At 40.0% G+C, this 16,982-nt stretch overlaps 1 protein-coding gene across 3 annotated transcripts in view; it reads right to left on the bottom strand.

Annotated features, from left to right (window-relative positions):
• sfl (N-deacetylase and N-sulfotransferase sfl) overlaps window positions 1-16,982 on the bottom strand; it is an 80,925-nt gene that overhangs the window by 50,136 nt on the left and 13,807 nt on the right. For 2 of the 3 annotated variants that reach the window (XR_006884969.1, XM_046637366.1), the window contains exon 2: window positions 9,072-11,506. Coding sequence is in view for 1 of the 3 variants with exons in the window: in XM_046637366.1 (XP_046493322.1) it covers window positions 9,072-9,241 (170 nt within the window). In the remaining 2 variants the exon portion in view is untranslated. Of the gene's footprint in view, window positions 1-6,394; window positions 6,523-9,071; window positions 11,507-16,982 lie in introns of those variants that run through there. The other variant, XM_046637369.2, reaches the window with a different exon arrangement.

Raw genomic sequence — 16,982 nt, forward strand, 5'->3', positions numbered from 1 at the left:
ACGCGTATTATTGGACGTTTGACGATAAGGTTTATCATCCGCTGCAAGAATGTTGTTGTGTTGATAAAAGGAAACTCGCGGCTCCGGCAGTTCGCTTCAAGATGACCGATAAAGACGAAGCCGGTATAGGTGTACATAAATTTATGCTCTCAAAGTGAAACTAACAGTTGTCGATATTGATCTACGCCACACAGCTTGTCGGCCCGCAATCAGCCGCTCAATCAGAGACTTTGATTGGTGTACACCACACGGCCTTAATCAAATATACTGATTAATTTATTGAGTTCCAAGTAACAATGATTAAAGGACCAGCTGCAATTGCTGGGCAAAATTTTGCAAAATGATTAAGTAAATAAATAAGTAATCAGAGAGCTGGAAGTCTCCGATAACTATGATGAAACAAATGATAACAGACGAATAGAAAAAAATTATCCCAATTCATTTTTTGAAGTGAAAAATTACGCAATACTAACGCGTCTATGATATCGAGGAGAGAAAAAACGCGCATATAATGATATACCTAGGTTAATTTATCAGGGATGAACGTGTCGGGTGATTGAGCTTTTGAGAGTCGATGTTAGTAGAGTTCACTGTAAAATATTACAGCAAGAGCCTTTATTGTGTTAACCAAAATACCGCAATACTTAGAGCATTGAATATCGTACAACTTTTATACACGCATACCTACGTCATTCAAAAAGCTTTCCCGCGTCGTTTTTTCCGCGAATAAACGTCAGCTAAAGTAGCACAAGCTTTTCCCCCTTGGACGATGAATGCCAACGCCATTCAAAATCGATCCGGATAAAAATTTTCTTCACACACATTCCTCTCAATTGCCCCACCTCTTCATTTTCAATTCATTTCTTTCCATTTCGTTTCTCACTCTCTTTGCATGCGTGAAAAATCGACCATTGCTGCAAGTTGAAAAATGTTCGGTTGTATATTTTCAAAGAGAAATTAAAGATTGCTTAATAACCGTCTGCTTTAAATACCAATGCTTTGCTCATGCGGATATAAAAAAGAGAAACGCCTGACGATTCCGCGTAACTTATCGGTACAATACAGCTAAAAATGTTAGTGTTCGAACGTAGATAGAATTTGTGCAATCAACCATTTATCTATTATGGGTGGAAAACAAGATGATACACCGTATTATATGAAAAACATTGCTTGAAAAATAACGTTGCGGTAATATTTCATCTGTATCTTTACACTGGCAGATAAATTTTGCCAGCATGTGTTTCACACACACGCACTATATATAGTGTGCGTGTGTGTGTGTGTAACCCTTAATTTTATGCATAGAGCATAAAACTTGCAAAAATCATGTCAGAGGAGTAGTAAAAATAAGGAAAGATATCTGAGCTTTCGCTGTCGTAACTTGATTCTTTGTTTCGATAAGAGTAAGAGGTTGGACTATGCCGGCTATAACGCTATTACAGAACGTAGGTGCGTCCGTCCATAAATTACCCATTAACTGGTGCAGCCCTCCGGTTTGATATCCCGCTCCGTTTACGCCACGTTGAGCTTTCACCTCGAGAGCCTAATCAGCTTCTGCCTAGGTTAGGCGTTTCGGTTTAAGGGCTACAACGCCCCATCGCATCAGTCAGCTACAGAGAGGAGGAGAAGGCCTTCGTTCCTGAGCTCCAAGACGCTGGCTTATCATCCCGGAACGTGTGTAATATACGCAATAACACCGTCCATTGCGAAACGAAGCAAGGGCTTATTTTGTATGATACAAAAAATAAAGTCTCAACATAATATTGAGTTAATAATCAACGTTGAGAATTATAATATATTAAAATGACGATCGATAATGATTTGCACGGAATTAAAAAATTTGGTATTAATCTGAAGATTTTTAAGAAAAATTCTCAATTCATTAATTTTCAAGCATTATACGCGAATGACTTTTATCCATTTGTTATTGATGCGTTAAAATTTTTACATCCGATTAAGTGTGTCTTCGATATAATTTCTCTTCGACGAGTTATTTTTCATTTGATATTCATGAGACTCGAAGTATACTTTTCAATTATAGTAAGAATGAAAAATTTATCCAACCAGTCAATTTTATTAAGAAAATTTAGACAAAAAAAAAAACTTAAATAAAGATCAATTTCCATGTATTACACCCATTACCCTGTACAATATGATGTACCCTGCTAAGAATTAATAGTCCTTCAGAACTTCAAGGGCTCAAATTGACGTAATCCATTTAATCCCGTGTTCCTGCGTCATGGGTTACACTGCGAAATTGGGTCACCATGCGCTTCTAAACTAAATACAGAATAAAAATGAAAAAAAAAAAAAAAACAGAGAGAGAGAGAGAGAGAGATGGAGACCAGGATAAATGTTGCGAGCATTGTGTTACAACATTTTGTCATTTACTAGTTTGTAATTTATAAACTGCCACGCTATTGTAGGTTCACGAAATTGGCTTGATGCGTTGAATATTTCAACACCGGAGGGCTAAAAATTTTACTATTGAAAGGCAAACACGCGTGTAAACGTAAAATGATGCGGATGAGATGAGGCAAAAGAGAATAACGATGTAGCCTGCAGTTATCGGAAATTTTACACGTGCGGTGTCGGACGACCTGCAGCTACTGCGTGTAGGTAATCGGTGTTTATAGGACGCGCGGGGGCGATTTTCCTACCCCCAACTATCCAAGCTTTATTCATACGATGAAAAACAAGGCAAAAAACTTTGATGTTAAAGTGTAATATCTAACGATTGACTGTTTGAACTGCAGTCAAGTTATCTAATCGTATTTTGAACACGAAATCTGGAACGTGTAAAATAAAGTCCTAAGCGATTTTTTAACCAATTTCTGTCAAATTGAAGAATCAGCTTAAAAATATTCCTCGCAGAGAGTACTTTTGTACCTTGTGTAAGCTCACGCGACAAGTTGTATCATTTTCGACAGTGTTGAGCGAATTTTCAATTAATTAATAGAAAGGTGAGTCGATTATAAATTACAAATGCAATTGAAATGTATTTTAGAATCAAATATAAATCAAGACCATGTATGAAATGTTATTTCGAATTTCATACACAAATGAAATCAACCCCTTTTTTCGATTCAATTACAAATTAAAAAATTGTAATTTATAATTTACATGTAATTAATTAGAAATCTAATTGGATGCTATCCAACATTGACTTACGATGCTTCGTTTGGTCAATTTCTTCCCAAAGAATGTGAACGGTATATTCTATCAGCGGCACTCTTCAAAGAACACATATACTTAAACGCGAATAAATAAATTTGAACCATACGGATATTGTTGCGCTGCAGATACGGAGATACGCAAGTCCACGGCGAATGTATAACCTTTTGCAGATAATGAAACGAGAGAAGGGTTCGTCGGGGGCGAGTGCCTGTGACATGACGGTGTAAGAGCACAAATCACGCGACTAATCTGGCTTTGGCTTCGAATCAACTCGGGATGGACACCGTGCAAAGCCAGGGCTAAAAGGCCAACGACTAATCATTCCAATATGGGGCGTTGACCCGAGAAATTACGATATATATATATATATCCGACACTGGGGTCTCTAAATGTCGAATTTATACCCTATTTCACTATGAGAATCCATCACGATTTCAAAGATTTGTCGACGACGTTACCATGATCTTTTATCACTCATGTGTTCAAGAATTTATAAAAGTAAATAACGTCGTAAACACTGGATAGAGTTATGCGTAATCAAGTCATTACTATAATTGCGGCGTAGCTTTTTATGAGGTTGAGATCCAGAACGCTAATGCAACGCTGGAACTTTTGAGATGAACGACATTCATGACAACTTTGGGATTGTACGAAATTTTATAAACCGGTCAGCTACTTCAAGGTCATTCTGACGTTGCGGAATGATAATTATTAGTTTGCTTCGTTACGTTACGTTGTTAACGTGAACGTTAACTTGAAAAATTTCCCTGAGCATATAGGCTTGTGGATAGCAGCTGAATTCCCTAGCGTTTCCCAACTTCTCTTTCACTGTGTTGGAATTCTGCTGTGACACTTTTAGTTTTCCCAGAATTCCTGTGTAATAAACGGCCACCCTGACATTGTGAATACACCACCAACGATTGGTGAAAGTAGGTCACACCCACTTTTAACGGTAACAGGATCGAGGGGAGAAGAGAAGAAGCTCGGCTGAGCTTGCGGGCGGTTTGATACAATTGTTCGAACTTTGGCGCCTCGGTCCCTTCGCTTATCACACACTCGCTACGTGGGGCGTGTACTTTCTGCTCCTTGGGGGGCGAAAGAAGGGATTAACCACGCGTAATATTCGCAGCTCTCGGCGTCACGTCAAGAAGCTCATCGTATCACGCGCGAAGGCGAGGGTCTTCGTAATATACCGGATGAGAAAAGGGAAAGGACGGTGGTTCGAGTAACCCTTCGAGGATTTTCAGACCCCAATACTCGATCCGCAAAAAGAGCCCTTCGTCAATTTCTCTTACAGAATCTGAGAAGGTCAATTTTCATTCGCAAAAGACTTTCCAGATGTATTGTTAATATAACCTACGCTACGACGACGTACTTGAAGAGCGAGTACGTGATGATTGGTTAAATTTCGTAAGGGTGTTTTGTTTCAGAAGTGGTAATTGGCGTGACTCAATGGTCGTCAGAGAACCGTGACCAACGGATTTTGTTGAAAAGCACAGATCAGGAAGGAGTGCTTTTTGTGCAAAGAGTTTATTCCGTATGTTTCTTCAACTACGACTCGGATTTCCCATAGTGAAGGACATACAATAATTTTGCGACACGAAATTAAGAGTTTGAAAATGTTAATATACAACCTGAAACGAAGACACTGTGTCTCTTTCAAAATCGCTCATTGCAAGAGAAAAAAGAATCGAAAAACAATAAAAAAAAACTTGATTGAAAAACTAACAATGTCGAAATATCCACTGAACCCAAACAAGTCCAATAACATCCAATTAGACTCGATCGCTTCGAGCTTTAAAAAACAAAAAACTCGTGGATTTTCCACCCTCCTGCCGCCACTAACAAAGCAGTGGCATGTGGGTTCGGGACTTTGGGGTATGAAATGGAAGTGGTACTTTTTCAGACGGCTGCATTAACGCGATTCGCATTGTATACGTGTTTGGGACAGGCACACGATGTGAAGATACGAGGCGAGGTGCTTGTTTTTTTGAGGGGGAAAGAAAGACTGGGGTATGCGTGCAGGGAAGGTAAAAACAAACGTATAAAAACGAACGATGTTTATCGAACATTCGGTTTCCCTCTCTACGATCCCTTTCTATCTTTGTCTACGTGAACGTGCGATTCACTCGCAAAACGATGAACCCTTTCAAGCCCTTTATTCCAACCAACTCCTCTATATTTGTCTTTCTAGTCCCTTTACTTCACAAAACTCTTAACAGGTGCATGACTTGCAGTAGTAGATAAAATATGCCCATCGTCGTTATTTGTATTACAACACAAGGTTGAAAATGGGTAATTTTAGAGTGATTATGAGGAGGCATGAGGCACGCGGAGAAAAAATGAACACTCGTTACGCTTTGGGGCCTATAATATCATCAGGAAAGAACATGTACGAGTCTTCTTCAGTATGGTGATAATAATGTGAAACACATGCGTAGGATCAAGGAGGGTGATATTACACATTTACACGCATCCTGCCCGAGCTACCGCACCACTTTTCCGAACCACCCAGCACTATCCCTGAAACACTCTTCATGAACCATCAACATTGATGATACCGAGCGAAGTCTGAACAGGGAAATATAGACAGCAAATGCCAGGATCTAGATACGCAGTGTAACTGCAAAGGATACGTGACGCTGACAACGAGAGACAACTGTCACCTTATACTCCGGGTTAAGACGTGCGCATTCGAAAAAGTGAAAAGTATCATCGTGTACGTTGCATGTCACAGCTGTGTATAATCTCAATGCGGTTTTATTTTGCTCGTTCTCTTATCCAAGTTCACAAAAGACAAAGAAGTTGCGCGTCGGCTGAATTCAAGCTGAGATCACGATAAGCAGTTCAGAATAAAAATGCTAATGAGTAGATATGTAGGTGCACCAAGTTCGTCAGGTCTGTAATGGTTTAGAGTGAATCCTCTTATAGTTGACGAGACCGCATGACTTCAGCGATTAATGATAGTAAGGTCAAATGATATGCTGGTGTCACGGGCAAAAGTATGTACTAAGCGATAAGTAAGATTGCCCAACACCAATGTTTGCAAATCAAGGGTTACTAGGTAGTAGTTCGACAAAGTAAACAGTTTACGGAGACAAATCTAAGATTGGAAGTAGAACTCCGGTAATTAGTGGATTTGATGACGAAAACACTTCTCAACTGTGGTATCAGAAGAGCAACCAAGTCTTTAAGAATTTCAAGACTTACGACGTACTTAACTGATTCAGCAAGGAATGACTTGGAGTATATAGCGAATGATGGTGAAAAGCTCCCACCATGCGGCTCGTCAGGAAAAACATTTCACGACTCGCCGGAATCCGGAGTTTCAGGAGGTGCACTTCGGAAGACGTATCCCGAAGGAGCGTCTGCAGTATGAGGAAGAAGCAGGCAAGCGACGGTGACGCAACGACACAAGAGGGGGATATTGAGTTAGCGGTGCAGAGTTGTTGAGGCAACGACAGCAGGAGAAGGTTTGAATTGGCAGTGATTGGCGGAGGGAGTAACAAACATCCGGAACGTCTGAATACCACGACAGGCATTTGAATTACTCTCTCAAAGCTCGGGAATGTCGAAGTCCCTCAACACTTGTCCGTCCTTGGATGTTATCCCATGCGCAACCTGCCGCGCCACGAATCTCGTTGCTGTAGTTTTGCTGCAAGAAGGTGCTCTTCGACTTCTACTTGACTAGCTTAGTCGTGCGAAAACTGTGACTGATTGCGAATAAGACACTAGGGCAATTGGCTCTAGTTGCCGCTACCTTGCACAAAGTACAGCTGGAAATACCTACGTACGGCCATAAAGCCAATGTACTTCGCAAAGTGAATTCCGCTACTCGTCCAACAGCTGAATAGGTATATAATCACCAAGTTTGTCAAGTACTTTGTATGCCCAGCTTCAACCTCAAATACAAAATTCACCTCGTCAAACTTCAATAATCAATTTACAAACTACTCCGGTGGACTCTGGCTTCTCGGTGATATTCACCCAAACTATCCACGTACACTACAGAAAATTTTGGCTTTCATTTACCATAATTCCAGCCAGAAATACGATTGAGAAGAAAGAGATTTGAGAGTAGGCGTTGAGTAATCGCGTGCGTTATTTGATCAGAAACATATTTTGACCTATCTATTTCAGTCTATCCTACCAACTCTATTCAGCGACCAAATGTCATTGCGTAATATTCAACGCACGAGAGTGACGTTACGATCTGGATTACGTGATGAATAAATTTTGTATCAATCATACCGAAGGAGTGTATGGTAATATTGGTAATAGTGGAATATGGATGAAGCATGATTCGTCGAGCATTTACAGTCATCGGTATACACGCTCAAGGCATAACGCAGTCCGCGGACATAAATGCTGATAATCGCAACAAGCAAGAGAGGCCATGGAAATGTTTATCCTCCTGATTAGCCACCGCGCGGCATTTTATCGAAATGACGTAAAGTTTCGCTGACTAGTACGCTGATTCGAAACTTTAGCTCTCTAATCAGTACGGCTCCGGGATGTTACGCCTCGGCACATGATATACGTATCATCAGCACCGACTGTGAAATGCACCAAGGGTACCAACACATGGATCCGCAGCATACGTATACCGCATACAACCTGGCTATAGAAGCATTGAGGTACTGGCGCAGGCACATTGACGGAAACTAACCAAGTGGGCACGTGAAAGGTGCGGATGAGGTAGCGGTAGGTAGGAGATACATGGGTGAATCGAATCCAAGGCTAAGTAAAGGAGTCGGGGATGGTTGGTCTTGCAGGTCGTCGTCTTCGGAGAGGAGGAAGAAGGGCGCAGTCGATTATCCTCGCTCTCCGAGATTGGTCCATATTGGTAGGAGATGAAGCGGCGAAGTCCTATGTATATATTCGTCTTCTCTGTAATTAACTACTCGAGTCCGTCCGCGAGAGGTGGCGGCGGGTGGGCGAGAGGCGCCCTGGCATCCGGACAGCTCGACGGCGCCTAACCACTGCTGCAGGCTGCTGCTTCAGGGACGTGGCGGGAATTGGAATTGGAACTGTTACGTTCCACGAATATAGGTATGTAGGAGCATCGACACAGGGAAAGATCCACGAACAGAGTGTGCGGGCTTGATACGCTCACAATCAGCCGGATGGCACACAGCCGAACATCGTAGTCGGTAGGTATAACGCATACATCCTCTGATTTAAATTAGATCGTCTAGGGTTATCCCATCGTCTAGCCATACCGAGTACCTACTTGCAGACAGTTTGCTCAATCCGTTAAACAATTTTGTAGTTCAAGGGTTACCTGAACACCGGTATATAACTGAGGAGATGGAGTGAAGCTGCGGCGCCTGACTCTCTGCCTACCTACTCATCGTGCTAGTCCAACGTTAAAGAGGACCAACCTAATTAGCGTGATTGGATCCAAGAAGTTGAACTGTAAAAAATTAAAAAACTCGGAAATGTCATTTGTCGGGTGATCGGAATTTCGAATCTCGCCGGTGAGTGCGGTTGATACGTGTTCAAAGATAGATTACAGATTAGTTACCTTATACCAGGACTTGGACTTTCGAGCATCCAGTGATGCCGCTGATAAGCCCTTTCTAGGTGTTGGTAAGTTAGAACGGAATTTGCAGAGAACAAATCGCGCGGTCAGTCGGACATACGAATAGCGAGTTACATAACTATTCTGCAGTTGTCATTCAACATACAGTTCGTTACTCGCTCTGTTTCTCATTCATCAATGGTACAAGATTGTGCGGTTTTCATTTTCCGGACTTTTGGGAGTTAGAAATTGGTCGCTGATTGGTCAAACATTAATTCCGAATGATGAGGATAACGGATACGCGAAAATATAACGAGACACATTGAAACATGCGGATGGATAATAAATGCATGGTGTATAAAGGGCTTACCTGGCAAATGGACTGCTGATCACATAGTAGGTGTAATAAAAGATGCTGAAGATGGAGACGAGGAGAAGTGCGGCGACGCATCGTTTCACGGTTGTTTGTTTAACAACGCAACGCGGTACCAGAGAGCCTAGCAATTGAATGCCGGCGTCTCCACCCGAGATTACAACCATCGCGAATTAACAATTTACTAATAAATTATTACACACTCGTTTCTTTTAATTTGATATCATGTACGTGAGCAGATTATTTATCTTCGTTCTCTCGTTAAATATATATTATATAGGTAGTTATACATACAGGCAATATATTTACAGGCGCCAGATGCGACGATGGATAATTAAATATTCGTACATGCGTACAATATATTGAAACTGTGTTTATTTTTGTTTAAAAAATAATTTTCACGACGGTTTGATTTACAAAAGAGTGAGTTGCGAAAAAAAGAGAGTGTTTTACGAGCCAAATACTGATGTTTTCTTCTTTTTCCTCTACACCGAATATTTATAGATATTTATCAACTTATTTGTCTATTTATTTATTTATTTATTTTTTGTCGTTACTAAAATTTAAGCACTGAACACTCGCGGACGTTACAGGTACACAGATACCTTCTGATAGCGCAGACAACACTTTTTGATATCCCACTGCACTGGTAATTATTTAATGATACTTTGGCTGGATTCAATCTCATTGATTCTCAATTTTGGAATTGATTAATGTGTTATTTTATAAAAGTCCCGATTAAACCTCGTGTTCAGTAAAATTGAACGAATTTGTATTTATGCGAAAACGCCTTCTTTGCTTATTTGATTATTCACACTTTTTGAAAATAATCTCAATATTTCTCATTCCCAAAAAATATAAACCAAAAAATTCTCGACTATCGCTGCGCCACGAACTGAATTTGCGTACAGTATCATATATGGTAGAAGCTAATGGATACAAACAAAATTCTACGCAGCTTGTTTCTCCCCAACGCGACCCACTTCTCTTTGATAAAAAATACCAGATCAAAAGAAGTTAATAAAATGTGGTAAAACAGAGAATAAACATTAAACAGCGAGCGTACGTCGAATCGAGAACACAATCGAAAAATAAAGAATTTCGTATGGTCGTTTCGTTATGAGTGTAAAGTAATAGAAAACGAAAAGTTTCCATAAAAATTATTTAAATAAAAAGTATAAAAATGCAATAAGTCGACTGATAATCCCGACAAAAATGATGCACACCTTCAATTTATCGGTATAAAAATTGATCTAACTAGTTCCGATTAATTTTCCAGCACGTTATACGCGAGAGTATCCTCAATATTTCTTCTCTACTATCATGTATCCACGATCCACAATGACAACAATTTTTTTCAGCAGCAGCACGTGAATTATCATAACTTTTGCACTGATAAATCAGACCCGATAAAGACGAAGGAAAGCATAAGATTTCTCGACAATAAAAACGAGAGGATTCCGTGATCCGTTTTGACTCTTTGTACTTCCTGTTCAACTCCGCCGCCCCGATCGCCATTTTGCAAAACGTAAATGAGCGTGGCGTCGTCCATCGCGGTCTTCTCGCGTATCGTTTAACCCATTTGTGCGAAAAACTCGTTTATCCCAAGGTCAGATCATCGAGGAATTTCGCATCCTGATCCAGGCCGCATCGGCAGCTCAACTTTCATGATTATCACTTCCGGTATCGAGGAACTCTTTTGACAGGTGTGAGACGCGTTACTGGCTGCACCGGAAGTCGGAGCTGTTTCGCCGCGGCGACTTTTCTCCGGCGATCATCAATCAAACCAGCGAAGAGAACGATATTAGCTCGTCCTCCCCCATCCGGTTGGCATGTAAGTTCGAATCAGGGCCTTCGTGTCTGTTTCGACGTCTCTCGGCTCAGGAGAAAAGTATCTTTCTTTCTGTTCGTCCCCCAATTTCTTCCTCTTCCAAAAAAAAAAAAAAAAATACCACCCAAAGACGCGTTTCCTCCCTTTTTCGAATCGGGTGAGAAAATTCCTCTCGCTCGAAATTTAAGGGTCCTTTTCGGCCCTGTTTAGGCGAAAGCCGTTACTCGTTAGCTCGATCGAATTTGGCCCTCGGCCGTAAATTCGCGATCTTTCCTTAGCGAGGACGGCTGAAGCCTCGCCTTTTCCCCTCGCCCTGTCAATTAGGCGAGACGTAGGGCTTCGCGGTTTTTACGACGTGATTTCCCCTTTATCTTTCATCTCCTTTCACTCGCACAATTCCCGCCACCACGCTTTACGCGTCTGCGGTCCGCAAGGGCGACGATAGTCGTGCCGCTGACCGAGCTAAGGCTTCCGGAAGAAGGACTCGGCTGAGACTGGTTATCGTCAACTTCCAGCCAGGATCATTCCCGTCCTTGTAACCCGCTCTTGCCAAGAGACAGATTACTCGTAGATATCTCTCTCGGCCTGCCCCTGTTGCAATCTGTAACAATGTAAAAGGTCCGGGATTAAGAGAGGCTTAATTACGCGACGCATCGCAGGCTTAAGGGATACATTACAGTTCCAAGCCTAATTCGGCGGACTCAATTTTTCGTTCAGTGTACGCTGTGGATGAGAAAACTTTCATCGTTTGCGAGGAAATGTATTTTAAACGGTCGCTCGTTGATTCGACAGATAATTTATTTGATTCAAAGTAATGAGCCGCACTGGGATCTAATATTAAAATCGATGGAATGGTTTATTGATTCATTTTTTCATTCGGAACTTGCCTGCGAAATATAACTTTTAATATCCCCCGCAAGTAATAATCCTTTTTTTTCAAGTATTTAAGTATGTTGAATTAAAACATAGCGCTAGTCTTTTTTACAGAACATCATGATTTATTTTTATGCATTTGTGAAATATTTTTAAGGAAAAAAAATAAAAATTATGTAATATTGAATGTTAAGTATAAAATGTACGGTATTAGGTTTAAACAAGACTTGAGAGACTATACAAATTAAACAGACTTGTGATATCTTTTTCTACTTTCCTCAAAACTCCTGTTCAACCTTTTTCTCTTGTACTGACGATTCGATTCATCTCATCATTGAACAGGAGTTTTGAAGAAAGTGGAAAAAGATATCACAAGACTGTTTGATTTATCTAGTCTCCCAAGTCTTGTTTGAACCTAATGCTGTTCGTTTTATACCTAAACATTCAGTTTTATATTCATATTCTTTTTTTTCCATAAAAATAGTTAAAAAATGCATAAAAATAAATGTCGTTATGCTGTAAAAAAACTAGATTTATCAATTGGGTAAATTTCGTTATGCTTCAAAATCCCTCATCTCGTCAAACTTTTTCGAATGAAAAATTGAGATAATTTCACAAGTGTTCTGTTAGCACAGAGAACTAAGGTCGATATCCAATTTGCAGTCTATTAAATGTACTATCAGTATAAAGTATAAATTTTCAATTGAAAACTTCTCGACGATGCAAAAGAATTTAATTTTCAAAATGATCTCGATATTCAATTTCAACAATATTTTACGTCTCATAAAAATATCCTTAACATAGAATAACTTTTCGCTGGGTGTAAACTGCTGAATAAAGGGGAAAAGTGAATTCAAGGCTAAAACGCAATTACGAACGTAACTTTCCGAAAAGTATCATCCATTAATACAGAGTGTTAATTTGTCATAAACGTCTCCGTAACAAATATTTCCTAAATTATTCGATACCGGCGACCCGTTCTAATTCTCTTTTTTCCCTCTTTATTTTCTTCTAATTCTCCTTAATTCTAATATTTATTTGAATACCAAATAAGTGATCGACGGTTGTCGGCGCTTGACTCGAGGTGAAATTCGACAGTTGCAGGGGATGAGTACGTACGTGTACAGGTAGGAAAAAAAAATTGGAATAAAAGGGGAGAAAAACCTATACGTGAATACACTTAACGATGTGTGTATAACTTATCGATTTCCCGATACGTGTAACACGTATAGCAAGTATAAAAAGCGGCGTGCGAGAGAGTTGAGGTCAAAAAATAAACCACGAGGCTTTAGGGGGCGAGGCGTGTGTGAAACGAGTGAAAAAATAAAAAAAAATGTTTCGGATATGAAACACTTTGGTGTGTATACGTAATAACTTCCACGCGAATATTTTTCATCAAGCATCATCGTTTTATATCGCGAAGAAAATTTCACCTCCGCATCGGTGTGAGTAATTTTTCTTCCAGCCCTTAAATTACGTATGAAATTGACGAGAGGAATAAAATTCGCAAGAATTATGAGCGTATGTAAGGATGAAAAGTAAAAGAGAAGAAAGAAAACTGATACGAGTTCATCGAGCAACAATCAACACCGTGCTACACTTTCGCCATCGCACTGTAGTAACAATAATAAATATCGATCCGCGATTGCTTAATTTTAAACAGCGTCAATATCGCGGGCAGCAGGCAAGTAGAGCGTGTAGCATTTTTCCCCCGGAACGTACGTCCTCCGTTTTCATCCCTCGGGGAACATCGGACTCGACAAGAAGTCCATTAATCAAATTGTTCTTCCTCCTGCTCCCGGAAAAAGAGGAGGTATAGGGACGAGGAGGAAGTGAAGGAGAGGGTTTGGTTGAACGGAAAATCGGACGACGATCAGTCGGTCCAGGGAGACGTGAAAAAGAAAGGGGGGATAAAAAGCAAAAAGGAAAGACAGTACGCCGCGGTAAAACATGGAGGAAACAAAAAAAAAAGAAAAAAAAATGCCAACAAAATGCAAAATAAATTGAAAATGATGAGGGTGCAGGGGGAGGAAAGAGTGATGAAGAAAAAAAACCATCCAACGGACGAGATCGAAGAGGTCGCGATGAGCGGCCGACGAGACGTGGAGATTCCGTCTCGACATTTTCCTCCAGATAAACGCGATATGGGTTCGGTACCCATATGGGTAGTACATGTACTTTTATATACCGTTCAATCGCGGACCCGGAACGTATATAATCTCGCGTCAAGACGCGATGATCGGCGGAACGTCGACGCGACGAGACGCGACGGGACATTGACATCCTCCTGGGCGAAGGAAACTGGAAAAGACGCGGCTGCCTGCCGCATATCGCGTCCCGTCAGAGATAAGCTTCATGAAATTTTACGGCCATGTGTAACCGGCTATGATAAGTATTACGGCTTCTATAGCATTTTCAGCGTGTATTCGACACACACACACGCATATAAATATATGGAATCGGGGCGTTCGATGCCAAACCGACTAATATCTATAAATCCTGATCGATTCGCGGATTCGATTCATCTTGTTATTTCATCGCATTTTCAAGCGTAAAAATACTCGAGATATATTTTATAGTAACGATTTTCTTGTTTATTGGTGAATTCTTTCCGAGATGCAAAAAAAATATATAAAATAAAAGATAAGAATGAAAGAAAAACCGATTTCCACAAGTTATTCTTGTATGACGTACGTGCCAAGGATCGAATTTTACTTTACATGTTATATTTCGCGGTAAAATTTAACATACAGCCGATTAGGAATTGTCTTTAAATACTACGTTTGAAAATATCGTGTGAAAAAACAATGAATGAAAAGTAGAAAAGACATTCTTTTTATGTATTAGAGCACCTCACACGTAAATGCTGCAGAGAAGATAAACGGATAACTTTATTTCCTTCGAGTATGAGTACAAAAAGGGCGACATATCATTACAAGAGTAATAAAAACGATATCCGATTTTGTAAGAGTTGTTAATTGTCCGATTTTAGCCGAACAAAAGGAGGTACAAAATATGCAAGAAAATAAATTCAACAACCGGGTGAAAATAACATGCGTCTTTTTGTATACAGGACTACGTACGTATAAGGATTTGTTTAGTAGAATACTATCCTCAAAATTCAAGAGAAGGTTCTGACTCCAGATAAAAAAATTTCACCGGAAAAATGTGTAAAAAGTGTATTTTTTATGGATAAATCTGAGAAACTACAAAACTGATTGTGAGTTTTATAAGAATCTGGAGTTGGAGTTTTTTAAATTATAAGGGCTAAATAACGTGTCCCTTCCTTCATAGAGCGGTCTACGATTTTGCATATACACGGAAAACGAGTAGCGAAAACTAACCTATCTTAATCCAACTCGAAGTACTTTCAACGTACGAATGTTCGAAGTTTTTAAATCTCCTCAATCCTCCGTGTGTATTCTGTATCAGCGTAGGTTACGATGTGTAGTTACATGTATTCGCGATTGCGATGAGATTGAAGCTTGCGAAGTTGTTGCAGAGACGTATTTTTGAGAAAATCACGGTCCTTCGCAGCCTTAGAATTGTCTGAAATTCCGTAAGCCGTATAATTTCGCATCATTGGAATTACTCGCATATATTTTAAAAATTCAAGATCGTTGAGTTGTTTCGATATTGCAAGGCAATAATTTTGATGTATTTCGACGACTTTTCGTCACGTTGAACGTTATTGGTAAAACTTCAGTCACAGAATTTCTCTTATAGTCTTCCAAATCTATGAAATTTCCGTGATACCGCCAGCAGGATTATATTTTTATCAAGTTTTATCATACATTGTATATATATTTGTGCGCAGAAATCTTGGGAATAAATCTTAATAATTTTAGGCAAACTGAACCCGTATTAGATTTCGAACAAATTTGAAATAAAATGTGACAAAATCTTGACCAAATTTAGACAAATTTCACAATTATTAGATATAAATCGGAGCTACGGTATATCTTCAAATGACATATAAATTGGACACATATATGGGGCATTCCATGCCGACTCAACCTACTATTGAAATTGATATTTTTAATTTGGTTCTTATTTTTATATCATTTTGTACTCTGTGAAAAAAAGCTCCATGATTTCGATGGTACGTTGAGTTGGCATGGAACGCCCCATATACAGTTATAGAAAAATTTAACATCGCTAAATCTTCGGTACTCCTTATAATAATACAGTAATTACAATCTTCCGTGAGATTACGTGGATGTAAAAAGCGTAGAAAAAAAAAATCGCTACATTATACACTGAAGGAAATTTTTAGTCCCGGTTACCGCTCAATCCTTAACTATTTTCATTTTTTACCACAATCGAAAAATATAGTTCTAGGTAGAAAATAAAAATTAGTTTTCTAGCCGTTACCAGAAAGTCTAGTATCTATCCGTTACTATTCTTTCTCATTACGATCACTGTTGCTATATTTTCTTGTAACTGCTGCGAAGATTTAATGCTTGTGCAACAATAAATTGGTGTTAAAGCCTAGTTTAACTAAAAAAACTAGAGTAAACCGGGCAAACTGATTTTGCCTCGCAGTCAGCAAAAAAGAATCGACAATAGCGCAAAATGGTTACGCGCGCCTCGTTTTTCGTAATTCCAACAACATTCAAACAGTTTTTTAACGATACCTGAATTTTTCCAGTTACCATAAAAAATGAAATTTTTCTCAGTGTACATCATTCGGTTAGGGTAAAATTTGAATTTCACCTGCCTTTATACACAGACCTCTGCCGCATGAGAAAAATTGGCAATACGAAGCAGGTATAACAGAGTGAAAAAAAAAGAATAACGGAAAAAAAGGGAGGAAAAAAAACTAATAAAAATAAAGGTGAAAAGGGCGTGCGTAGGTAACGATCGAGAACCGCGGGGCCACCGGAGGAGGCTGTAGGCTTGGCAAACACGGATCCGCCGCTTGTGGTTTCCGCCAAGCCATAAATCCTGGAAGCGCGGAAGTTTCTCGCCGGTGGCGCAGGCGGGAACCAACCGAGAAAAGAGGATGGGGAGGGAAAAAGAATGCTCGACGAAGGACGGAGGGAGGACGCTAGGCAAGAGGGAGGCGGGGGTGGAAAAACCCTTCGGGGTAAACTGGTCTAGGAGAGTAAACAACCGTCGCGGAGTCGACGGAGGACGGCGATGTGAGGCGAGGTAAGGTGAAGTGAAGTGACAGATCATGCAGAGATGAGCCGCGGAAAATC

This window comes from Neodiprion pinetum, chromosome 1 (genome assembly GCF_021155775.2).
Source record: "Neodiprion pinetum isolate iyNeoPine1 chromosome 1, iyNeoPine1.2, whole genome shotgun sequence".
Classification (NCBI taxonomy): Eukaryota; Metazoa; Arthropoda; class Insecta; order Hymenoptera; family Diprionidae; genus Neodiprion; species Neodiprion pinetum.